The following is a 26,913-nucleotide window of genomic DNA, read 5'->3' on the forward strand; positions in this document are numbered from 1 at the left end:
TTTCCTTTTCCATTTCGTTTTAATAGCAGGGATTTAAAATGCACACCGCACCCAAATACAAAGCAGACCATTTTCTGGCTAACAACTGTAAATATCTTAACAGTAATTTCAAATACATTTTCACATTCGTTTGTGTAAAAGAACTACAGTGAAATTACCACGGTGAGGTCGTCGTCGTCGTCAACAGCACCACAAAGATCTAGTAGCAAAGAGGGACTTGCTCAGCCCAGTAATACAAAACACTTCAGAGATTTTACTGGCACAAAAAGGTTGGAAGCGCACTTGCCTGCTGGTGTTTGTCTCAAGTACTTTTCAGCTGCCCTACCCCCTAATGAATTTCAGTATAATGGTAGATGGGCACTTGAGACAACAGTACCCGTTCTTTATATGGCAATGAATTACACTCTCCCAGAACAAAACCACTTTAAGAGAGAAATTTAGCTTTAGATTTTTAAAGGGCGGGGAAATTAAACCTTTAAAAAAAGCCTTCCTGAATTTATTTTTCAATGCAAAGTTACTTGTAAAATCGTATGTTTATGTCATGAAATATTTCCCTAAAGTTACTGAAGTCCATTGATTTATGTGGGCCTACTCTATGGTCTGAGGCAGATCCACATGATAACTTTATAGCACATCCAATACACATGTAAAGCACATGGCTTCCCCCAAAGAATCCTGGGAACCGTAGTTTGTTAAGGATGCTGGAAATGGTAGCTCTATTGGGGGGGAACTACAGTTCCCATGAGCCTTTGGGGAAAGTGTTTTAAATGTGCGCTGAATATGCTTTAAAGGTATATTGTGGATTTGCCCCTAGTTGGCTATCATCCAGTAGAGGTTAAATCCTACAACATGGTGATATAGCTTCTGACAGCAAATACAGACCATAAACCATGTATTCTGGCCGGGCAGGTGATTTGGGGAAAAGGATGGAGACCTCCCAGAAGTTGGCCCCTTTCTATTTTTATTTCCTGCCAGGTGATTGGCAACACCACACAGGTGTTTTGGTACCAGGCAAACATCTGAATCGTGGTTCAATGTGCAAGTTTGTGTCTACAGCTAGCTAGCATTAGATAGGCTGATATACCAAATGATATAGGGAAAACCTGTCTAGTATACAATATCTGTTTCAATAAATAAAAGAGTGTGTGTGTACTGAAGAGGGGTCTTTTCTTACCACACTGAATCTCTGACTGATTAAGTGGAATTGTTTGAAAAATCCAAAATGAAAATCCACAGCACTTGAGGTTCTTTGTCTCATAAACCCATCAAGGAAGAAGGAAGCTCATGCTTACAAATAATTTAATATCTAAGTGGTTCTAGTGAGTAAACGTACAAAGATTTGAAAACCCTGTATGGAAATTTTGTGAAAAAAGCTACAAGATTGCTTGTGACTGAAGCCAAGTGTGAAAACTTACAAAATTGGCCCTCAAGCACTGTTATATATATAAAATCGTTAGAATATTAAACTGGTTTAAATTTGATCACTCAAATTACTGCTTCTTTCAGTCACTGAATATATTACATTTTCACAAATGTGTTCACATTTCTCAACTAGATTAAAATCATGTATTAAAATATTGGGAGAGTAACCCCCGGTATTAAAGAATGAAAACACCAGGACACAATTCAGCCAAAAAATCAAGAACTTTCAAGTCCTAAATGCTCGTGCCTAAAGCTCATCCATCAGATTTCAAGGTGCTCAGGTCTGCTGGATCATCTCCCAAATAAGTTATAATCAACATAAATAGTCATTTCTGACAATCACATTTCACTGGTGCCAGAAAATATTTCATCAAGCTTTTTAAAAGTTAGTATTTTGTTTTCTGAAGTAGAAAAACTATTTTAAGACCACAATAAAAATTCTTCATACAAGTAAAATCACAATATAATCTCTTCTTTTATCAAGTCACATTAGATAGAAAGAAACCCAACATGATGCATCTTGTCCAAGTATGAATTCTAGCTTACAAAAAAATACATTTTTAGAGGCTACATAGCCATGTGGCAGTTGCAGTAGTAGTTGTCAATAGTGCAGAAAGTGCGTGGGCAATGTAGCCTGAGCGAGCTTCACTGAAATGGGGGTTTGCACAGGAAACTTTGCACTATGCTTCTGGAAGCCATTTGCTACGTGAATTTCCTTATACACAATTGTCCTTTCACATTATTAGGAAAAAGAAAAACATGGCGTGTTTTTATAGGCATGTACAAAGAAGCCACGTTTGGCCACCCCACATCACATTCTAAGCTTTTTATTCTGTTTTCTTGGCCTGTCTTCTCTTAACACTGTCGCTCGTCTCTCCAGCTGTCGTGCGGTCGTAGTCTGAGGAGGCGCCATTGTAAGGGACTTTGGCCTCGCTGTTACAAGCTTCAGGGCAAGGCGGGTGAAGACCAAAGAGGAGGCCAAACAGCACCTTCTCAAACGGAGCCAAGGGAGTGAAAGCATTATCCGTCAGCATCATGATTACCTGAAACAAGGAGCACAGCAAGGGGCATCAGCTCTCCAACAAGATTTACAGGTGTGCGTACTTCTGCATACCTAGGGAATACCCAGGTAGAAACCACTCGCTTACTTTTGGGTGGTCCTGTTTTCCTTCCAAACAGACCATCATGTGATCACCCAAGCTCGCAATTAGAAGGAATGGTTATGGACTATCTGATGTGCTATTCCTTGCATTTATACACGTTATATCACGATGCCATGAGCAACAACCCATAAATAAGAATTAATCTAATTCCCCAATAATTTTCCCATTTTTAGATACAAACCAGGACCCAAGTTAAAGGGAAGAGTATCAAACACAATACATATTTCTCGCTAGATCATGCAAGCAAACACTACTTCTCAAAATTGCACAGTTATACTTTTTAAAACTGACATTAATACTGTAATTCAATTCATATCTTCACTAGTAAATACTCTCTCTCTCTCTCAGAATCACCTAGCATGCAATTCTGACATGGCTGAAGCGAAGGCAAAGTTCCTACTGATTTCACAGACATAAGGTCATGGGTTCAATCACCCTTTTGGGCAACCTGCATATTCCTGAATTGCAGGGGGGTTGGTCTAGATGCCTCTTGGGGTCCCTTCCAACTCTACAATTCTATGGAACTAAAACTAGGCAGATATCTTCTGTACACAGAACAATTAATGTGACCATTTGCAAGTTTAAAATTGCTGCTTTACCTGGCAGGCTCAAGGTAGTTTGCATTAGTTAAAAGCAAGCAAACAAATGCAGAGTGATAAATAATACAACCCCAGGGTGGCATCTAAGGGATGCCTACCCGCTTGCGTGGTGCGACTTTCAGGTTCTCTTCTCCCTCTTCCAGCCTCCTGCGTGCTTCCAAAATCTACCTGGGGGTCCTGTAACCCCCAAGAGCAGCTTTTGAAGGCAAAGGAAAAACTAGCATATTTCTAAATATCGTGAATCCTCAGTAGACCTTGCCACTGGAATCCTAAGATGGCTAATAAATAGCACACCTCGACAGGACATGAGCACTGCAGTGGTCCGCGACATGAGAAACCACAGCCAGGGTTGGCAGAGGGTAGCAGTAGTCATGTGAAATGGTCCTTGAAATTAAGTAAGTATCTCATCGGGTTTTCAAAAGTGAAGTTCCCCCAAACATTCCTAGAGGGCTCCTTTCTGTTCTTCTGGCCTTTCTAGGAGACAGATGCAGATTATAGTCGTACCTTGGTTCTCGAACAGAATGTGTTCCGGGAGTCCATTCGACTTCCAGAACTGTTCGAAAACCAAGAAACGGCTTCCGCGGAAGCTGTGCCGGACGTTTGGCTTCCGAAAATCAAAAACTGGAACACTCACTTCCAGTTTGCTATCGTTTGGGAGCCAAAATGTACGAGTTCCAAGAGCGTTTGGCAACCAAGGTACGACTAATTAGTTACCGCCACTATCCAAAATTTTCACCACTGATTCCCCCCCCCCAAAAAAAAATGCTTTAAAGGGAGGGGACGGTTGTCCTTCTACAGCCCAAGGGACACGTTTTCTCTTGGTCATCCATCAAAGGGCGTGGCCAAGGCAAAAGTGGATGTGGCCACCCCACAAAGACCACAATGCAAGCACCGTGTGCCAGGACCTCCACAAATTGCAGGCCTGTTTGCTCCCCCCCCCCCTGATTTACTGCCTCCCCCCCTCCCTCCTACTGCGAGGTGCCCTGCTGCAATCCCTCCACATGGGACTCAATACTGCCAGTACCAAAGATAGCTAGGCAGGATGGAAAGCAGTGCTCCAACAGTCTTCTTGGTGCTAGTGCAGCTCTCAATCCGAGAACTGCTTTCTAGGAAGGGAAAGTAAGTGAACTGCTGGGAGAAGAGGAACCGGAGCGGATCAGACCACACTGGATACAGAAAGAGCACTCTGATCTGCTCCAAAGTTTCCCGAGTGCCCAGGAAACACCATAGCAGATCAGAAAGCTCCTTCCTGTTTGGATCTGTCCTGGCAGTTTTGCTGATACTGCCTCTTTGGTTCACAGCAGCGCTTTCTCTCTCTCTTTCCTGAAGGTAGTTCCTACATTCATCACATGCTGTCTTTCGCCACTGCCGCTGACAAAAATTGTGGGTTCTTGAGGTCACAACAAGCATTGGGGAAGCTGGACCAGACTCACAGGCCAGTAGTTCACCACCCCTGTTTTAACTGTTACCACACAATTTGGTATTCAAACTTCTAGTTATTGGAGAAAGAAGAGTTGATGCAGGAATGAACTTTTTTAAAAAAGAAGACTAAGATCAGGGTGCCGATTTTATGTAATTATAAAACAAATCTAATATATGAAGCATTAGATGCACTACTGGAACCATCAGTACAAAAACATGCACAAGTTTATTTAGAGTGCCTGTAAGTGACTCGTGTCAGCACAACATCAAGCACCAAGAAGCCCCAAAATTCTTACCTTTGTGATTACCAAGAAGGAGGTGTAATACAGCATGAGATTGGGCTTTGCTACTGGAAGAAAAGAGATGTGCTGCATTGTGAAGAGTACGGCCCCTATCAAGCTTATTTTCACAGGGCTGGGGGGGAAAGACACAAAACATGTCAGGCATCATTTCTCAATTTCCCCTCTCCACCCTCAAAGAAGAGTTTGTAAATCTCTCAACACTGCTGTTAGTTTTTATTAATTTGTCAAGATCTCCCACCATCAGCGGCCCAGAGGCATTTGGGTTCTCTAATAGGGCTGCAAAACTTCTAATCAGTAAACGAAACAGCTGAAGCTTTAGCTGGCTGGCAGGCGAAGAGGAACGTCAATTGACCGGCTGGAAGTTAGGGGCACGGGTGGTCAATCTCCAAAGCTCTTTTGGCTTTGGTGAACAAAGAACAAAAGGAAAATATTAAAGATGATCATCCCTTCTCAGAACATGTGACTCCCTTTATTAAGTCATTGTTTTAACTTTTTAACTCAGTAACTTTTTTATAATCACCTGTTTAGGTAGTATATATACATTACTGGTGTGGTTTCTATCCCTCTCATCAAGTAATGTATGTAAAATCAAACATAACAATTAAAATGAAAACTGGAAAACCAAGAGCCGAAAAATAAAGGCAAACTCCCCCAAAGACAACAAAACCTAGTTGTCTTAGTGGGATAGGAAAGTTGAAAATAATTTCACATCGGGCAACCAATGTGGCTCTTTGGTTTCAGATAGTACTGTACATGGGTAGAAGAGTCTAAAAAGCCCGGAACATGAATTACCATGGCCCTCTAATGGCTATGGTGGCTTATTTACCAGCAGTCATGTATTTATCATTAACTCTGGAAGCGTACATTCGATTCTGACCCAACTAAGCTTCTTGGTTTCTAGAATAGACTGCATGCAGGTGATCCAAACCTCTGGAGCAGTAACAGAAAGGCAGCTTCTGCTTTTTATGAAAGCCTGGCTTGAAAGCATGCAAGAATTTGAAAACAGGGCTTGAAAACACCTCTTAAGCCTCCCTCAGAGAGCTTCATATGGGAGGAAGCACTTGATAAGAATCACAAGACCCAGAATTCAAAGGTCTTTATAAGCAGATAATGCAATGCTGGATTCCACCCACAGGTTTATTTAACATGTAACACAGCTCAATGAGACTTGTTGAGCAGAAAAAGGGCAAATGATTAACCAGCCAAAAAATCCATAATAGGGTTGAAAGCGCTGCAACAACACATTGCTAGTCTTGCTAAGAAATAGATCTGGATTTTATACAACAGAAATGAGAATTCCTCTGTTTTCTACCGCGATGCACCTGTCTTTCTCAAATCTTTACTACTACTTCCACTTGACATTTTATAAGAGCGCTTTGCTCAAAACACTTCACAAACATTCGTCCCGCTAATCCTTACACCATCTCTGTAAAGTAGCATGGCAACATTGCAGACAGGCATGCCATGTTGACAAACTTACTGAATAAAAGCTTGCCCAAGTCAACCAGTGAGTTGATGGCTGGAGATTGTAAAAGAACAAAGCTCCTGCCCTCTGCAGAACATAAAACTTTTCCCTCCTAAAAAGTAAGGGGAAATGTGTGTGCGTCTTATGGAGCAAATGCAGGTGGGAGGCTCTGCTCAGCGCTCCCTTTAAAGAGCCACGTAGAGCGTGTGTGCGGCTTCTGGGGGCTTTTCCGCGAGGTGAGAGAAGGGACTGATGGGCTGCCCTTCTCTCTCCTCGGGGAAAAGCCAGCTCCATGCAGCTCTTTAAAGGAAGCGCTGAGCAGAGCCTCCTGCCTGCAGTCACATCTGGGATGCATACAGGCTCTGCTCAGCGCTCCCTTGTAAGGGCTCCCTTTCGTCCCTCATCCTGCTTTGCTGGGAAGCCAGCAGAAGAGGCGCTGCGCAGCTATCACTTTTGCTCTGCTGGCTTCTCAGCGAAGCAGGAGGAGGGACGGAAGGGTTTAAAGCAAGAAAAGCGAGAGCCGCTTACATGCTCTGCGCAGATTTTTTTTTCTTGCTTTCCCCCTCTAAAAACTAGGTGCGTTTTATGGTCAGGTGCGTTTTACGGAGCAAAAAATACAGTAATTGTTTAACATGCATTTGTCTTCCCCTTGGTTCACCAGGGAGATCTCTGCCAGCACCCTATGAAGCAGGCCCCTTGTTAAAGGCACTTCGAAAATTCCCAAAACTGTGGCTTAGAGAAGAGGTAGGTAACCTCACGCCGGGGGGGGGGGCAGAAATCCCCCCCAATCCATCTTATCTAGTCCTTTCTATGGTCTCCTTGGCCTCTTCTTCCCAGGACACACCCTGCACTGCCTGTCCTCCATGCCCTCAAGTGCTTTGCCTAGCTGGAAGGTGTCTCTGAACTTTGGCACTGCCTCTTGCTCACCTGGATGGAGTGGGAGGTGTGTGCCAAAACCTCTGACTTTTGGGTGGCCGAAACATACAAAAGAGGCACATCTGTTGCTCTAGTCTAGCCACATTTGCCTCTGCCCCTGCTCAGCATTTGCAGGCAGTCCGCCGGGGAGGTTTCACATGAAGGAATGCCACCCTCTGGCTGAAAAACAAGTTCCCCACCTTAGGAACCTTAAAGATAAAGGTACCCCTGACCGTTAGGTCCAGTCGCACACGATTCTGGGGTTGCGCACTGATCTCTCTCTAAAGGCCAAGGGAGCAGGAGTTTGTCCGCAGACAGCTTCCGGGTCATGTGGCCAGTATGACTAAGCTGCTTCTGGTGAACCAGAGCAGCGCACAGAAACGCCATTTACCTTCCCACCAGAGCAGTACTTATTTATCTACTTGCACTTGACGTGGTTTTGAACTGCTAGGTGGGCAGCAGCTGGTACCTTAGGAGTTCCTAAATTCTCCTTAGGAGCAATGTATAATCCAGAACTAAATTGCACTGTGCAGTAATAGAAAATATCAATCTATGTACAGCCCTTTTTAAAATCCTTAAGTTCTCAACTCAGTGATATTGTCGCAAGAGGAGCTCCTGAGAAACATTTCTCCTTTCATGAGCTTCAAGTTTCCTCTCTTAAAAACATGCAATGCTCTGCCTTGCATTGACCAGCATATAGCTTTAAGAGAGGAAAAAAATACATCTGCGGCATGTTAAAATGACAAAAATTGCATTTCTCTTCACAGCTGAAGGATTTAGGTCACCTACACACACCCAACAACGACAAAAGGCAGCTCATACCACAAACACACAGACACAAAGCTAAGCGGGTGAGTCAAGGGGGAGAAAAGACAACGCCGACTTTTGGCAACAGCTCTGCTTGCGTTGCTGTGTTTCTCTCCTGTCATTCTTTATTACCTAGGATAGTGGCTGGAAGCAGGATGCCTAAGTGCTTTGGCACTCCTGCTGCTTTTATCACACTAGTAGTGGCAGCAGTCTTTTCAAAATAACCACTTCCGCAAAGGAAACCCTGCCAGGAAGTCAGAGAGGAAGGGCAAGGGGGCTTTAAAATGCCCACCATGAGCTCGTTTCCCCCTCTGGAGGAGCAGCTGGGGCCTGACAGCCTGCTCCAGCTCTTTTTGTACTTCCCATGGCAGAAGTTAAATTGGGAGTGATTTAACATTCCCAATTTAGCTTCTGCAAACCTGAGCTGAAAGCTGTAACTCAAGCAGTATTCCCCCGTGCGCCAGAGGCACGCTCTGAACAGCATACTAATGCGGCTCGCCTTCTTGAGCAGGCTCTCGCATCCCCACAAAACCTGAACTTTTCGTTCCCGATTAATTTCAGTTACTGCTTTGAAGCTGACGTTTTGTCAAGACACTGGTGAAGTGCCCGTCACTATGACTGGCAGGGTGCTATGGGGATGCGTTCAGCAAAAGGCAGGGCTGGTGGCACACATTGCAAGGACCCCTGACAAGATTTCCCTCCTGCGCAAGACTAGGGATAAGGAATGCGCAAATCTGGGTGGTCTACAGCTACTATTCCCATCATCACTGATCGCTAGCCATGCTGAGTGATGCTGGTGGGAGACTAAAGTCCAACAAGGGTCACAGGTTCCCTACCCGTGATGTACAGTGTCAGTGTCAGGATTGGGGTGGTAAACAGGTTTAGCTCTCGGCAGAGTTTAGTCCTTAAGAACAGAGTTTTAACTTTTATTTTTCAACCAGATGAGTGGCTGATACTATTTCCCTTACCTAACAAATCACACGAGGTTATCCCTGCTATTAAGGTTCAGTTTGCCTGCCCTATTCCCACAAACCCGGTAATCCCTTGCATCAGTAGGTGGGACAGGAAAAGGATTTACAGTTGCAATTGAAATGATTCAAACCACCACCATCACCATTTGCAAATCAGGTTTATAATAAAAATTTACAGACTTTCAGCTGTTTGCAACGAGCAAATCAAACAAAAGCAATTGAAATAGCTGAACACAAACAGATGCGTCGAGTAGTTCCCCCAGTTCAGCTGAAATTGTAACTTATGCTTGCTTCTCCAGTCTCACTATTATTCAACCCCCCGCATTGCAAACAGTTGAATGTCTGTAAAGTTTGATAATAAACCTGATTTGCCATTGGAGCTGAATAATTTCGACTGCAACTGTAGCTATTCCCCAGACTCCTGTTGCCAATGAAAGTCAAAGAAAGACTATTTTTGATTTATATCCCACTTGATCTGCCTAACACTAGACCAGAGTTTCCCAAATTGGGATCTCCAGCTGTTTTTGGACTACAATACCCATCATCCCTGACCACTGGTCCTGCTAGCTAGGGATGATGGGAATTAGAGTCCAAAAACAGCTAAGTTTGGGAAACCCTGCACTATACTCTTACAGTTTGGTTCTGAAAGGACCACTTCCGATGAAGCTATATTTGCTTCATCTATCTTGGTTTTCAAAGCACAGAATGAGAGTTAGACCCATGCTGTTGTCCCAATCCTGCACTCAAGATGGCAGCTTTAGCGTTTCAATCATGGTTTGTTATAACCCTGGTTTTCCAGGTACATCTGAATTCAGAAACTGTGGTTTAAGGCTGCAATTCTATACTTCCTCGCCTAGGAATAAGTTATATTGACTTTATGCCCCAAGTAGGCATGTATATGGAAGAGCTGTCAATCTCAGTTTACTAAGCAGGATATGAAACCATAAACGGGGGGGGGGGGGGGAGAGAGAGAGAGAGAGAGAATAGGCTGAGCTTCTATTTATTAGCCTGCATGCAACCCATCACCTCTTCCAGGCAACCGTTCAAGGGTTTCATCACCTCGCTGGGAATGGAAGAAGGGGAAAGAAGTCTGGGATAGCTCAGTCAGTAGAGCATGAGATTCTTAATCTTAGGGTCATGGGTTGGGCAAAAAAAAAAAATCCTGCACTGCAGGGGATGGAACAAAATAACCCTTGTGGTCCCTTCCAGCTCTACAATTCTATGATCATATGACCTAGCTGGGTGTCGTCAATATACTTCCAAACTCTGAATGAGTGCTTTTAGCAGCTTCATTTTAAATGATAAGAGGAATGGGGCATAAAACGCAGCAGGTCTCAGGACAAGTCAACAGCTACGGTGATCCCCAGCGGAAGTCACTGCCAGCGTCTTTACTTGAGAGGCCCCATAGGGCTCTTCAATGAAGCTCTCTGCTGCCTTGTTCCTCAGCTCCCCTTCCCTGTGGGCAGTAGTGCAGACAGGTAATTTAAGATGAACTTCATATGAAGTCAATAGTACTTACTTCTGAGGAGCTGTAGCTTGCAGCCATAGACTCTTCATCATCTTTATGTGGTTATATGCGGACTGCTTTGCTCACTTTCCCATGTGATAAACCACAAGAATACATAGCACTCTAGCGCTCTGTATTTGCCCAGTCCTACCCAGGGATGCAGGTGGCACTGTGGTCTAAACCACTGAGCCCAGGGCTTGCTGATCGGAAGGTTGGCGGTTCGAATCCCCGCAACGGGGTGAGCTCCCGTTGCTCGGTCCCAGCTCCTGCCAACCTAGCAGCTCGAAAGCACGTCAAAGTGCAAGTAGATAAATAGGTACCACTCTGGCAGGAAGGTAAACAGTGTTTCTGTGCGCTGCTCTGGTTTTGCCCAAAGTGGCTTAGTCATGCTGGCCACAGGACCCGGAAAAACTGTCTGTGGACAAATGTCGGCTCCCTTGGCCAGTAAAGCAAGATGAGCGCTGCAACCCCAGAGTCGTTTGCGACTGGACTTAACTGTCAGGGGTCCTCTTTACCTTTATCTTTTTACCCAATTCATATAGAGCAAAACTAATAGGTTTTCTAGAAACCAATACTACAACATGCGACAGTTTGGTAGCAGATATTTTGGTGTTCCTCAGCAGCAAACTGGCACGGACAGTTCTCCCTCCAGGCAGAAAGTTTGAAGCGCACTAATTTATTATAGAAGAGTCATGTTACTGAAGAGCTACTCATACAGTGCTACTTTCAATGCAAAGAAAGAACATTCCCAGGACTGTGCCAATTGTTACGTGCTTTTCATTGACTTACTAGGACATCTTCAGCAGTTCATTAGTTTCTGGCTTCCACACACCTCTCACTAACTGCTCAAAGTTAGATATTAGGCTGCCCCCAGCTCCTGCAATTCAACAAGAAATTATTACATGCATAAAATTGGTTCCAGAAGATCTGACGACACTCAATTCTGCTTCCAGTCACGACAACTGCAAAGCTGCTCACGTCCCTTTCTAAAAGGCGCAGGATATGGCCCTCAAGTTATAGGCACAAATGGAATGACCTACTTCACAATTTTTGAAATTGGGTCCTCAATTTGAGACTCATTTGAAAGCATCCTATTGTCAGGGGCAAGCACCTAATATTTCAGGGGGGAAATTAATTCAACAAGGATCTTAAATTTTTTCAAAGCTTAATAATTAATTAATAATAATAATAATAATAATAATAATAATAATAATGGAGGCAGCAGCCAACATCGTCTGGTATGCTGGAGCTTAGAATTTGTGATTGTCCATTTAGTAAAAAAAAAAGCTTCAAGAGTGAGAGATTCCTATATCTTACTGAAGTTAAGCACAAAATCTCTTCTTGCTTACAAAGCAATAGCAACACAGAGATTATGCACCCATTAAGGGCTCATAGAATGACTTCCACTCTTCCCTGTGACTACTCCAGAAGAAAGACACCAAACTCATGGAAGTAGTAGTCCAGCCCTATAAAAGTCTCACAAAAGTTATTAGTCTACAAAAAACATTTGACTAGCCTCCTGGGACCTGGCAGAGGAGGGACAAACCAGTGTTCTGTTTTTAAACACCTTATAATTTGAGCTTTAAACAAACCTGTCAGAGCTGACGTAGAAATATAAATGCCCCTGCTAGTGTTATACCTGGCAGAGGTGGAATTCTGTAATAAAATGAGAGCACCTATAAGCAGCTCTCATCGGAGAACAGCATTTGCCAGTAAAACTGAAACTAGCGACATCTTATTCAGAGGCCACATAAACAGCAACATGTGACGAAGGCTGAAACTTTAGGCACGAGTTCTTTTCCTCTGGAGGATGGAACTAAACTTGAGCAGGGTTGAGCTCTTAAGGAGCAGCCAAGAACGGGGTGGCAGTGGGAGGGGAAGAACACATTAACAGGATGGATTTAAATTGGTTTTTCTTCAAAGAGTGGCCTCGGATGCAATACCATTTCATAGAACAGTGGTGCCTAATCCACACAAGCCATGTACAGCCCACGCACACCTATTTTTGTGCCGCCAAAATGTCACCCGAAATGCCCATGATTTTTGTGAGCCGCCCCAGTGTCCTTTAAAATAATAATAATTGGCCATACCGATTTATTTTACAGAGGGTTCACTATGTGTCAATGCAGCCCATGGCCCCCTCAAAAGATTAGCAACCACTGTCCTTGAGATTCCCCCTTAAAATTTGAAATGTTTTTTAATATATATATATATTATTTTTTATACATTACCTCTGGCCCAGCCAACTACTATCATGATTAACCAGACATTTTTGTAGTGCTGATGTGCATGTGCAATCCCGCCAGTTATTTTCCACGTTCTAGTCACTTCCTTCATCCCTGCAAGCAGCAGTCGTATAGGTAGAAAACAGAAACAGCGGTAGGCTAGATCACGCGGACAATAAAATACAAGATACCTAAAGAATTGGGGAAAAAGTTTGAACCTTAGCTACTTCGCAATGTTTGCAATGGAAGCATGCTGACAAAATGAAACAAACTGATAAAGGCCTTTTTTAAAAAAGCTAGATGTTAAGAAGTCATCTCTGTAGTATTATGGCTATCAGTCACTTTAAACCATAGTTAAACTAAACTATGGTTTAAATGTGAACATGCAGCGTGCTGCTGAAATTGTGGGCACGTGGCTCCTTTCCTGCTCTTTGGTTAAAAACAAACACACACAATTCTTGTAAAAAAAACCAAAAAAACCAACACCTCATTCTTTGTGGTATATCAAGATCTGGCATTTTAAAGAAGTATATAGCATTAAAAATAAGTCACATCCATTGTGTCTAGTCCACACATATGCCCTTAATATTACACTTCTAATGTACAAATGCAGCATTTTCCTAAGGCCCCCAAATTTGGGGAAAATAGGCTAGGAGCCCGAAACATGCATTCACCAATGCTGCAATTGCATGAGTAACTCTCTCCACATACCTATAGGAGCAGGGGCACTTACATGAGCATTTTGTCTAGCTCTGAACAATCTTTCCCTCCCATTCACTTATTGAAAGATATATATTCCCTCCCTGTTCCACCCCAGCACAAAGGTTGAACAATTATAAATAAGGGCCTGGTAGGCAGCATTTTACTCGCTTCCTCCTAATCATCTATTGCTCTCCCCTTTTGCCTCTGCCTCTACAGGCTCCTTTAACAAAGAGACATCATTTTCATTACCATCTCCCTCCCACTGCCAAATTTGATTGAAAATCAAGCACGTCGACTGACACAGAGTGAACAGAGATGCTGCTGGTTTACTGTCAGGATCAGAGGAGATCTCTTCATCAGGTTTCACCAGCCTTCTCCCATCTCTCTCCATCAGCGTGCCAAAGGAATAAGCCTTCCTCAGATTCCTGCTCATGTGCCAATGGAAGCTCAGAGGGCCAAGCATCTCTGCCTTCTTCAATCCGCACAGATATGCTTTATTATTGCAAGCCAACAGTTGTGACTTCACTATATGGACCTTGCTTTTCCCCTTCTCAGAATCCACATACGTTTCTTAACATCTCTATTTAATAATAATAATACGCAGGGCTTCAATTTAGCATGTGAGTTGTCAATACAATAGACTCTCCCTAACCTCCAGCAGGTGCATTGGGTGAAAATCTTTTTAAAAATAAGCTTACATTTTGAAACATTGTACAAGATGGGTATTTTTTTTCAGACAGGTCAAATTATCTTTGCTTATGAAGCAGATCTTGCCCTAGAACCCTAGTGCAAAAGTCTTCAATAGGAATTTGCAATGCCAGACCTGCCCTCCTAGGAAACACCAGTGGATCCAGCTGCCCACCCAGGAGCAATAGGAGCCAGTGTTTGAAATTCTGCACTTTGCACCTGACTATTGGCCATTTGCAACCAGGTGAAGATGCCCGGGTGCCAGGATGCCGCCTGATGTCTCCACCACCTGGAGGTGCATGCCTGAAGATCCTTGGATCTTGCCTGTTTCTACACACAAGCAACACACAGAATGGATTTCAGGAAACAAAAAGTTGTATTGAAAAACGGCAACTTGACATTTAAGGAGCCATTTGGCACCTAGGCTCACATATCGGAGTGTTTAACTCTGACAGGAGCAGGTGGAAAAAGTTGTTTCTCTGTGGGTCTGTTTGACAGCACAGTCTGGCGAACCATACAGGGTAGTCTGAACCGCCGCTCTCCACCCTCTCTCAAATTTGCCTGTAAAACTAGTCGCTGGCCAGGGATCTATAATAAATTAGGAGACTGCTCAGTGGTGATTTTGATCTCATTAGAGAAGTGGTATTACACAATATTTGCTCATTACCGTACACCTGTGAAATCCCATTTATTTTTCAAGGGAGAGGGGACACAAGAAGAAGAATTGGAGGGGAACAGCCAGCTTTTGTTTTTCCAGTTTTCTTCTGGGCCTTCACAACTCTAGAGGCACATTCCTTTCGTGCAAAGTCATAGCAATGCATATGCATAATTGTCTCTGCTGTATAGGAAGAACAGCAGATTCCTCATTATGTCCTAGTCAAAGGGGAAAATAGTATATAGTATTCAAATCAGGCATTTATAATAAATAAGACTGGCTCTTGTAGAATGCGAGAGATGTTTCCAATAGGTGCCAGTAGATGTCACTAGTTGACAGCCATAACAGAATCTCTATTAGCTTGGCTTGTTCAGAGAAGGGAAAAAGTTTCTTTTATTTTTATTTTTTATTGATAGTTACAATAACAAAAAACACGAAACAAACAGAATAGACAACGTCAAAGTAACATAAAAAATAAGAGAAACAGCAAACAAAAAAAGATATCAACCTAAAATACAAAAAAACCAAACAAAAGTACACAAATCTTGACTTCCCTCCACCTGTGTATGACTTCCTTCTTTCTCTTTTATTTTAATTGTTGTGTTATTCAATAATATTTTGCCTTTATACCTTTTATACCCAACTTCTCCTTGTCTTTACCCTGTAAACTTCATTCATTGCATATCAATATGTTTATGCCAGAACAATGTTTTTTCATGTACTCCTTTACACAATCCCACTCTTCTATCAGTTTTTTATCTGATTGTCCTCTTATCGCTGCCGTAAGTCTTGCCAGAACTATATATTCACAAAATTTAATTTGCCACTCTCTTACTGATGGAATTTTTTCTCCCAGTGAAGGGGGAAAGTTTCATTTCAGATTTTATGCAATACGGAGGTAGCATTCTACACAATTCTAAAGTTGGCTGTATTTTTTATATGCAATAACAACATTCCTAAATGGTCAGCTGCTGAAGTCAATAGGGCTCATACTTCAACATGTAAATGAGTGAAAACAAAGCATTTCACACTTGTCACTTGGGTTCTTGGTTTGTTCTGTGATGCATCTGACAGCAATCTTCAGAACTTTCCTTCTGTTTTGATGGAAGCATCCACACACCACTTCACACATCAAGGGGCTGCACCTTCTCCAATCCAATTCCTTGTGAAGCATTTTCAGAGGATGAGAGGGGAAAGGTTTAAACACCTACTTCTCAGATATATTAAAAGATTCAACTGCAGAAAACAGGACCCTGATAGTGCATTTGCCATGCTTACTTTTAATAATGATAGCAGTGTCATTAACCAAGGTCATATAGAATCCCTTGCACCAGAGGTGGCTAGCACTCAGCTTGGGGTCCTGATGGGGCCCCAGAAACAACTGCTGGGGGGCCACAAAACCCCACTGTTTTTCTGCATGGGCACAATCTATATGTAAGAAAAAACAGGAGTTCCTCATGATGTATATAGCACAAAATCAGTATGTTGTACATCCCAAATGCACCAGCAAGGCGGGCAGGGGTTTTTTTTGCTGGGGGGGGGGAACTCACCTTCCCTAAATGCTTTAGGAAAACTGCTTCTTATCCTAATAGATGCACCTTAAAGTAGGGATGATGGTGAATGAATATACATTCAAGCTATCCTATTAAGGATGGTGGCATCCTTTAAGTGCGATAGCAAGAAACAAGGCAATGAAGTTATTTTTTCCTTGGCCTTAATTTGCCTGAATAACTGGAGTGTTTTATCAATCAATCGGTTAATTTTAATAAGGCACCGTTTAAGTCTGTGGTTATTGAATAGCAGCTTCGACTATACCTCCCTATAGCTTCTTCCTATGCCAAGCAATGGATACGGCTTAGAACGGCATCTCATAATGAGATTTTTGGATTCTAGGACGAGTAGAGGATGACGGTAAACACATGGACTTGAATCCTGAGGAGGGGTTACATTGTCACCCAACTACAGGTCCCCCCAACTTATAGGGACAGGGGTTTTGGGGCGGCAGGCTGCAGCAGGCTGCAGAGCGAAGCAAAAGGCCATTCCATGAACACCAACTCTGTTCTGTTTACGGAATAAAAGTTAGGGTCTGAGCCAGAAAATGCATGCTTTGTTTTTCAGGCCAGGAGACCCAATTATTCTGATTAATGGCGACCTAAATCAAAGCACATTCTCATACCGATGAACTTCTAATAAGATGATGTTAGTACTGCTTAAACGGAGAAACTACTAGTGTGAAGGAAAAACTCCCAACCCAAAAAAAAAAAGACCTCACAAGCATTCACCCCACCCCACCCAAATGTGGGTTAAGAGACAGTGGAAGAGAGTTGCATCCATTCCACTGCTAGTGTCACAGCAGCTAAAGAAGGGCTAAGATTCATAAATTCAACCCCAATTCAAAACTGTTAATGAGCTTCACTAATTAGGAAAAAGTCTGAAAAGGAACAACACGTACTTTATGCACGCATAAAAAGATACTGTTCTGTGCCAGTTATGAACACTGCTAAGTCCTATTACTGGGCCTCACAGCTAGTTGGAAATTCACATGGAGGACAAATCTAGCTCACAGTAATTACTAGTTTGCACGTACCAATCTTCTGCCTTTCTCCTAACTCCAATGTTCTGAAAGACTAGAAGTGTAGTGTTCAGAGTACTGGACTAGGACTTGGAAGACCGGGGTCAATTCCCCAGCTGAACCCACTTCACAGGGTTGTTGCAAGGATAAAGGGGGTAGGAGGAGAACCATATATGTCACCAGAGCTCCTTGGAGGAAAGGGGGCTCTAATACGCACAAAAATGCAAATCTTAATGCGGTAAACTGAATGACTGACTTCCATTTACCAAGGTAAGCAGCCCAATCTGACCTATACTTACTAGAAGCTGAGTTTCAGGTAAGTAACTAAGACTGCAGCCTTTGTGAGAAAGGCGTTGATGACAGCATTCAAAATGAACATGGAAACAGTAACTGCTCACTTTTACTCTGAGCAGGGCAAGCCCCATTTCCACTTGAAAGACAGACGTACCTGCCAGTGTTCTGAAGTAACAGGTCTAACCCCACAATTGAGACAGGATGTATTATTGCCTTTAAAAGTTTTTTTTTCTTTAGTGCAGCGTTTTATTTTAGTCAATCTAACATACACCCAGTGCTCTTTGGTTAAAAATAAAAACCATGTAAAACAGCATAGGGGGTGGGGGGCACACAAGAGAAGAGGGTTCCTGACTTCACAGGGATCAGCTAGTCAGGACTGTGAACAGCACACTATATAGGAAAACCTGCGGATTATTCACCTTCCCCAAGCTACACCATGAACCAAAATAACTATATGTACATATTGTGTCAAGTGCACCAATTGCTCTTTTTATGCACGTCTATATAAACACCCAATTTTTAGCATTTGAATAGTTACAGGTGCAACACTGTGTTAACTAATTGATTAAATTGAATAAAAACCTTTTTCAACGAGGTGCCCAGACAACAACTTGTATCAAAAAGCATATTTTAAAACCACCAATTGCAGACACCCAATTCTCTTGGGCCCTGAATATTTTTATTTATTCATTCATATGCAAAACTATGCAGATTTAATCTATTAAAACTCACACAATTAACTGACCTAGATTCTTTGACTCGGGTGGCAGCTCTAAAACTCTGAAGCTGCATTCCATGACTTTGAGCACAGATTTAAGTTTTAGGCAACATCCTTCATCGTAAAAGCTGCTTACCAGACTGACGAGGCAAGTAAGACATTTGTGGTGTTGGCAAGAAATCCAGCTGGAGGTTCTGCAAGCATCAGCGAAGATAAGATGGAGCCACCAAAACAGTAAAGCATTGCGCTAAACCAGCATGCAATTGGGCTGCGGTATGATACGTCAACTGCTCCTGGAACAGTAGAAAAGACAAAGTATAAGTAGTTCAAACGTCTCACCTACAGAAAGAGCAAAAACCTGATCACAGGTCAGCACCAACCACCACCCTCAATAATTTTCAGGTCATCCAGTGGGGTGCAAGTTTGGGGACCACTGTTCCTATCAATGTAGTTCATTAATTTGCTTCACATGCCCAATACCAAAATGGGTTTAAGCATTATTTATGAAAACAGTATATAAAGCGTGAACTCCAACGTTAGCCGTACTCTGAGCAAACCCATTGAAATAAATGGATTTTTATTTAGTTCAGTGTGTTTCTTATTACTGAATAAAGTGAATAAAGTTGGATGCTGCCCAAAGTATTTGAAATGGCATGACGAGTGTGACCCGTCATTGTGTCTTTCCTGATATAACACCCTGAAAACTTCCTAAAGATGACCCTAAGGATCAAGTGACTCTTTGAAAGAACAAGAGTTGGAGCACAGGGGTCTCTGGGGCAGGATAAGGAAATGAGAAGAATTTGGTTGGGGATGCCTTGCAAAGGCAAAAGGGCCTGACCATTCACCTTTGGATCCAAGCCAATAAACTCATTGCCCACCCAGAGCTAAAGCATACAGAATAAACTGTCTATGGTCAAAATCCCAAGAACACTTTGAGAGAGCAAATCCCACTGAACAGAGAGCTTCCTTCTGAGTAAACATACTTAAAATTCCATTGTCAACCCCATTGATGTCATTTAAGATTTCTCCTTAACTGGCCTCCCTGTTGGGTTCTAAGCCAACCTTATAAGAAGACTTTTGTTTGATTTGTTTGTGGCAAGGACCAACTCTAGGCCACAAGGCAGAAAAGGTTTTCCACCCCCTGCCTTCTTTTAGGCCACAAATGGCCGGTACAGGGGGTCTTTGCTGTTATGAACTTTGTTTGCAAGGTTGTTCCAAGATTGGTCCACATTCAATATGTAAAATAAAAAAAATCCTTCCAGTAGCATCTTAGAGACCAACTAAGTTTGTTATTGGTATGAGCTTCCGTGTGCATGCACACTTCTTTTATATTAAAGAATTGTTTTATTTTGTTTTGACTACGGCAGACCAACACCTACCTGTAACTATTCAATATGTACTTATTGAGCATGATGAAATACTGTGCAAAGCATACAGACCCCTCAACAATCAGCTACTACGTGAATGTCAAAAAAGAAGATGGGTTTACAATGGTTCAAGTAATAACAGCACTGAATGCAACCATCATAGCACCAGAACAGGTGCAAGGCTTCATTCAAAAGGACCAACCCAGCTCCAACTCTCTACAAAACATTCTACTACTGCAAATGCAATACTATTTCAATTTTTTAAAAAACTTGCTTTCTTTACAATAGTACGAGCACAAGAAAGCAGGCAAGTTAAGAAACTGGTATTATGTAGAAAAGCAAATTTTAATGGGAGAAAACAGAAATGATCAAGTGATTTGCTTTCAGTAATCCACAAGTAATTAGATGTAGCCACTAATTACCTTTCCTTTAAACTGCCTTTAATTCATACCAAAAAATGAGGATCCAGTTAGTAGGTGCACATGCAACTTAATTCTTTGGAATTACTTTTGTTAAGCCAAATTAAACATAGTTTGTATCAGCAATATCCAAATATAAATTGTCATGCTTTAATATCTGCACTGCATGTCACAATGAATATTAGTGCTGAGAACCCATCAATATTCCTTCTAGCATTAAAGCTGCAGTTAATTAAGCTTAATTGTGTGCTTGACAAGGGAGATAATTATCTGGATGAACTATCAGATTTACCTAATTACAAGTCTGGAGCACAAGATATTAAGTCCAAATGCCCTATTCACAAGTATATATTTACAAGGATTTGTGAGGTCAGAAGACAGGCACATATTCCTAAGTCTAATTTCCACTACCCCCCAAAAATAAAATAAAATCTGGCATTGAGAAAGATGTTTTGATATATATCAGGAAGATGCTCCAGATTCAGAGGAACAGGGGCTAGTGGATTAGTTGCAGGTTTTGTCTCCAAGCAAGAACAGCAACAAGTGAAGACTTCACCTTCCCAGAGAGACCAGGAAATTCAGACTTCCAGAATGATGCCTTAGTGGCCAAAATTATACAGGTGCAAGCAATGATAACTTCTCCCTGCTACTCCTATGCTCACTTCATGGTTGTGATGCTGCTGCATCATTAAGCCATAGGCAATCCTGTTCCAAAGGGGTCAAGCGAGCACCACCACCACCTGTGCTTCCAGCTCCTTCTGCATCTGGTCCTCTGGTCTGCCACTTTCAGCTGGGAAGTCCTGCCGAGCTGGCCTGAGTCTCCGGTCCCCTTCAGCTTTTGGTGTTCCTCCCTGGCCCACTATGCCTCTTATGGTAAGTAAAGGTAAAGGGACCCCTGACCGTTAGGTCCAGTCGTGGCCGACTCTGGGGTTGCGGCGCTCATCTCGCTTTATTGGCCGAGGGAGCCAGCGTACAGCTTCCGGGTCATGTGGCCAGCATGACTAAGCCGCTTCTGGCGAACCAGAGCAGCGCACGGAAACACCGCTTATCTTCCCGCTGGAGCGGTACCTATTTATCTACTTGCACTTTGATGAGCTTTTGAACTGCTAGGTTGGCAAGAGCAGGGACCAAGTAATGGGAGCTCACCCCGTCGAGGGGATTCAAACCGCCGACCTTCTGATCGGCAAGTCCTAGGCTCTGTGGTTTAACACACAGCGCCACCCGCATCCCTCCTCTTATGGTACGTCCCTTCTTTATACCAGCCCTGCCCAACTAGATCTATGAGCCAAGCATTGCATTAGAGTAACTTAAGATGGCAGATGTTCACCATGGATGAGAACTGAGCTTGGCTCCCATTCAAAAGCACCACCACATTCATCACTGCAGCATGTCCAGGCACCTGGTGGAGAGCAGCACTGCCACCAAAGCAGCGGTGGTGCAACAGCCACTATGCCATTTTCACCACAATCAGGACTGGGCCATGACCTGGTGTGGTGTTGTTTTTTTGGGGGGGAGGGATGTCATTAGCACCATTCCCAGGTCTCTCTGAAGTCTGGAGCTACACTCCAGCTTTGATTCCCAGGATTCTATGAGGAAGCCGCAACATGTAAAAGCCAGTGTAAGACTGTGCTGCAAATACGTCCCTGGAGTCAAAGGAATCAATTTGTTTTTCTTTGGAGGAAAGGAACACTGCACATTATTTGTGGGTCCAAAAATTCAAGTTAATGATTATAGCATGGGCATGTTGTTACTATACTGTTATGCTACTTCAATGGCTTGCCATTTAAAGTTGCCATTTATAGCCATATTGTGGGTAGAATGATGAACTAAATTTAGTGTTTTGTATCATCAATCTGAACATGGTCTTGTCAGTTGGGTTTACCCCACTAAGGATGAGACACCATGAAGGCATGCAGTGTGTGCTCCGGCCAAGTGGTGAAGATAAGGTTGCTAAGGGGCCAACTTCATGTCACACACAGCTCTGTCTTTTTCAAAATGAGAGAAAGCAGCTGAAGGATTCTGAGCAGAGAAGCCGCACGTAAGTGTGCCTATACCATAGAAGCATATCGCTTTCACTGTTTCCCCCATTCAGAATTTCCCTATAGCAGTTTCACTCCTGCAAAATGCAGGCAAATGAGGTGCATTTTCAACACTACCAAAGCAAAGTCACATAGTACTTCCTTTTGTCTGCCTAAACACACCTGTTTGAGGCTGAGGTGCCTCAATAGTACTTGTTGAGAGTCAAGACCATGGTGAACAGACTGTCGTGGAAAGGGATCTTTTTGTATACAAGTACACAACCATGATTGTATATAATCGTGAGGGCTATTATGGGCCAAGGAGAAGACTGGGGTGTGTGTGATATGCTCAGCTATCCCCAGTATAGACCCAGTTTTTAATTTCTGAAGAGAGATTTCAAACACTCTTAAAGGTTCTGAAATGGTCCATGGCAGACATCGTGAGACTCTACAGTGCATGGTTGGAGAACCTGCAGGCTTCCAGCTCTTGTGGGACTCCAGTTCCCATCAGCCCCAACCAGAAATGGTGGGAGTTGTAGCCCAGCACCTGGAGAGCTACAGATTCCCCATCTTTGCACTACAGAGTTTCACAACTTGTGCCCTGAAGCAGTTCAGACCCTAAAGCCACATGATGCATCAACAACCTAGCTGAAGCCAAGTGCTACTTGGAATTTCATTAAAGAAAGCACAGCATAACAAAATAAGAGTCATCACTTTAATCCATTCATTGATATGTGATGCTCCATACACACTCCAAATCCACTCTGCATATTGCTTTTATGCCAAAGCACTAAGCTAGTCGTATTTGTGTCATTTCAGCAACAGGCTTTTGCCAGCCTTTTAAAAAACCCTGAATGTTTTTTTGTGTGTGTGCAGCTTGGCATTTGCTTTAATTCTGCCAGCTGCTTTTAAATTGTGGTATTTCAATGTTCTTGTTCCCATTGGTTTTATTTTTAACTTTTGTAAGCCACCCTGAGAACCTGCTAATGCTAAATAAATAAAAGCTTTTAGGACAGTCTGAACCTAGCTACAAATTTAACCTCTGGCAACAGCTGTTCTTGATACATGAGCTGATTTTGGTCTCAAAGTGCAGGGTATCATTCCTCAAACGGGTGCCCTCCAGGTCTTTGACTACAACTCCCACCAGCCCCAGCCGGTATGACCAACAGTTGCAGATGATGGAAGCTGGGAGCCCCAACTTCCAACACCTGGAGGGTCACAGGTTCCCCACCCTTGGTGCAAGGGGGGAAAGTAACTCTGCACATGATCAGAAGCACTGTTGTTACTTCCAGTTAGAACAAAAGTCCTGCTGGATCACACCAAAGGCCTATCAGGTCCAGCATCCTCTTTCTCACAGTGACCAACCAGACGTCTATGGGAAGCACACAGGCAGGAGATGAAGGCAACAGTTGCTCTTCAGAAACAGGCATTGTTGTGTATTAGCTTTGAGTATGGACTTCCATACAACAAACACAGCCAACGGTCACTGGCAGAATCATAGAATTGTAGAGCTGGAAGGGACCCAAGGGTCATCTAGCCCAACCCCCTATAGTGCTGGAAGCTAAAGCATCCAAGACAGATGGCCAAATCAACCTCTGCTTAAAAACCTCAAATGAAGGAAAGTCCATCAACTTCCAAGGGAGACTATTCCACTGTCGAACAACTCTTACTGTCAGAAAGTTCTTCCTAATATTTAGTCGGAATCTTCTTCCTTGTCACTTAAATCTATTGGTTCCGGTCCTACCCTCCAGAGCTGGAGAATACAAGCCTACACTATCCTCCATGTGACAGCCCTTTAGCTATCTGGAGGTGGGTATCATGTCTCCTTTTTACCAGGCTAAACATGCCCAGCTACCTGAACCGTTCCTCATAAGGCTTGGTTTCCAGACCCTCTATCATCTTGGTCCAGGGGTGCCAATATTGAAATATTGGGTGAGCCAGGTAAGCCCCACCCCACATAATTGATCATAGAATCATAGAATTATAGAGCTGGAAGAGACCACAAGGGCCATCGAGTCCAACCCCCTGCCAAGCAGGAAACACCATCAGAGCACTCCTGACATATGGTTGTCAAGCCTCTGCTTAAAGACCTCCAAAGGAGGAGACTCCACCACACTCCTTGGCAGCAAATTCCACTGTCAAACAGCTCTTACTGTCAGGAAGTTCTTCCTAATGTTTAGGTGGAATCTTCTTTCTTGTAGTTTGGATCCATTGCTCCGTGTCCGCTTCTCTGGAGCAGCAGAAAACAACCTTTCTCCCTCCTCTATGTGACATCCTTTTATATATTTGAACATGGCTATCATATCACCCCTTAACCTCCTCTTTTCCAGGCTAAACATGCCCAGCTCCCTTAGCCTTTCCTCATAAGGCATCGTTTCCAGGCCTTTGACCATTTTGGTTGCCCTCCTCTGGACACGTTCCAGTTTGTCAGTGTCCTTCTTGAATTGTGGTGCCCAGAACTGGACACATGGTGTTGCAAACATACACCATTTGAATGGCAATGCCCATTAACTCAAATATTTTATGTGGGGACTGAAGACTCCTTTGCCCCTAGGAGTCGGCTCCTATGTCTTTAGTTGCCTTCCTCTGCATAACATCCCTTATCAAACTGTGGTGCCCAGAACTGGATGCAGTTCTCCAGGATACAATGATAAGACTTATATCCTCCATGAATTTACCTAATCCGGCTACCTGTCAAAGCCGTCCAACGAACCATGCATGCGTCTGTCACCAAATCCTATGGATTCAAATTTCATAAATTAATAATAATAATTTTTTATTATTATTTATCCCTCACCCATGTGGCTGGGTTTCCCCAGCCGCTCTAGGCAGCTACGCAGCAGGCAAAAGTAACAAGTTTTGATGGACGTAATAATGGAATAGTTTAGTTCATGTAAAATATGCGTGGATTTATGGTATGCAAAATGAACCATGGAAAGAGAAAGGCGGCGTGGAGCTGAGCGAGCCCTCGCCTCGCAGCTAACCGTGCTCGTCCACAAGTGCGAAGGGAAGGCACTCTGCACATGCCCAAGAGGCACGGCCAGACGCGAGGGCGGGCTCCTCCGGCGCCGCCATCCCCGCTGCCCGCCCGCCTTCCCCCTCACTCACCCGGCTGCTCCTTCAGCGACAGGACGGAGGCCGCGTAATGCGCCAGGTCGAAGAAAGGGAACATGGGCAGGCGGGAGAAGCGAAGCGCCACCTGCCCCAGGAGCTCCTCCATCGCGGCGGACTCCGCCGCGCATGCGCCGGCGACGGATTTAAAGAGGGAACGTGAGGGGGGGCGGGGGAGGGCGAGAAGAGCCAAACGAGCGAGGGGCGGGGCTTAGAAGGGCCCCTCCGCCCGCTCTCTCTTCATCGCCTCAGGCCAAAAAGGGGCGCGAACGGTCCCAGTCGAATCCCGCGCATAGTTTTTTGTCCCGTACAAACCGCCGTCCGGCGGGAAGAGCGCTCGCGCCGCGGGGGCGGGGCAGAGGTTGGCCCCGCCCCTCCATCTCTCCCCCCCCCAACGTTGCGCTGGAATGAAAGGCGATTGGCCGGGCTGCCGCGCGGTGGGCGGGGACAGGAGGGTGGCCGCGCATTCAGGCAGGGACGCTCAGAGGGGGAGGTGGTGAGGGCCGGTCCTCCCGTTGGGGAAGGTGAGGCAACTGCCTCAGGCAGCAGAAGAAACAGGGGTGGCAAATCCTAATTCAGATAATTATTGATTTCTGCTCCCCCTCTGTACCTGATGTAGATCTTCAGTCTAGGGTTGCCACCTTTGTTCTGACAAGTTTTGCACAGGTTGGGTGCAAATATATTTTTTTCATCTTGTGCTGAAGTGACAGCTGCGTGCAGCTGAAAACACTGGCAGCATTAAGATAAATTCAACAATGTAAATAAGTTCTGATGGATGGAATACTGAACGGTATAGTTTTTGTAAAATATGCTGGGATTTATGGAAAGGGAAGAAGTCATTGAGATTTTGAGGATGTAAAATGAGTACTTTAAACTGTAAAAGAGAAAATTTAATTTTATATATATATACAACACACACGTATGAGAGAGAAGTGAGATATATACACACACACAGTCATACCTCGGGTTGAAGTTGCTTCAGGTTGAGCGTTTTCAGGTTGCACTCCGCGGCAACCCGAAAGTAACAGAACACATTGCTTCCGGGTTTCGTCGCTCGCGCATGTGCAGACACTCAAAATGATGTCATGCGCAGAAGCGGCAAATCACGACACACAGACACGGGTTGCATTCGCTTCAGGATGCAAACGGGGCTCCGGAATGGATCCCATTCGCATCCAGAGGTACCACTGTATATATATGAAGTGGCTTCAAAACAATCCATTGCAATCTATTGTAGCCTTACAGGATGGCCCCTTTGGAATTTGTCCATACACGAGAATTTACATGACGTTTCACACACTCTTTCAAACACATGCATTTGGAAAAGATCCCTAACTTGGGAGAGAGAGGGACCTGAAATACAGGACAAACTCTTATCAACCACTCGCACACAAAAAACAAAGTTCACCACAGCCAATCACAAACAAACAGCCGCACCCTAGGCCAACCCCAATTTCTCTCACCACCAAAGGAACACAAGCGAATAGCAAAACCCCACACATACATTAAGCAAATTAGAAACATCACCTCCCGACCCCACCCCCACTCGCCTTTCCCCCCCTCCACCTCTCC

At 43.8% G+C, this 26,913-nt stretch overlaps 2 protein-coding genes across 3 annotated transcripts in view; both read right to left on the reverse strand.

The window, feature by feature from the left end:
• Positions 1–25,971, reverse strand: TMEM38B (transmembrane protein 38B). Of its 2 annotated transcripts, XM_083481580.1 has the most exons (6): positions 25,339–25,960; positions 18,563–18,719; positions 12,805–12,989; positions 11,363–11,450; positions 4,903–5,020; positions 1–2,465 (listed from the first exon to the last, which is right to left on the reverse strand). In XM_083481580.1, exons 1-6 carry the CDS (start codon positions 25,448–25,450, stop codon positions 2,250–2,252), a joined length of 876 nt encoding a protein of 291 aa, XP_083337706.1. In that variant the 5' UTR covers positions 25,451–25,960; the 3' UTR covers positions 1–2,249. The 2 variants fall into 2 exon arrangements, with proteins under 2 accessions (XP_083337706.1, XP_083337707.1); XM_083481581.1 differs by lacking the exon at positions 18,563–18,719 and having other exon boundaries at positions 25,339–25,971.
• Positions 1–26,913, reverse strand: part of LOC310696250 (uncharacterized protein) — a 960,839-nt gene that overhangs the window by 69,381 nt on the left and 864,545 nt on the right. The window lies entirely within an intron of this gene.

This window comes from Podarcis liolepis (genome assembly GCF_965112155.1).
Source record: "Podarcis liolepis genome assembly, chromosome: 17".
Classification (NCBI taxonomy): Eukaryota; Metazoa; Chordata; class Lepidosauria; order Squamata; family Lacertidae; genus Podarcis; species Podarcis liolepis.

Bases quoted from the DNA above. Each gene is read 5' to 3' on its own strand.
- TMEM38B (XM_083481580.1), bottom strand. From the start codon at position 25,450: ATGGAGGAGCTCCTGGGGCAGGTGGCGCTTCGCTTCTCCCGCCTGCCC. The intron at 12,990-18,562 runs GTAAGCAGCTTT...CCAATTCTTTAG, and splicing joins TTACTTGCCTCGTCAGTCTG to GTATCTTGTATTTTATTGTC. The intron at 5,021-11,362 runs GTAAGTCAATGA...TTTCCCCCCCAG, and splicing joins GAACTGCTGAAGATGTCCTA to CCCTGTGAAAATAAGCTTGA.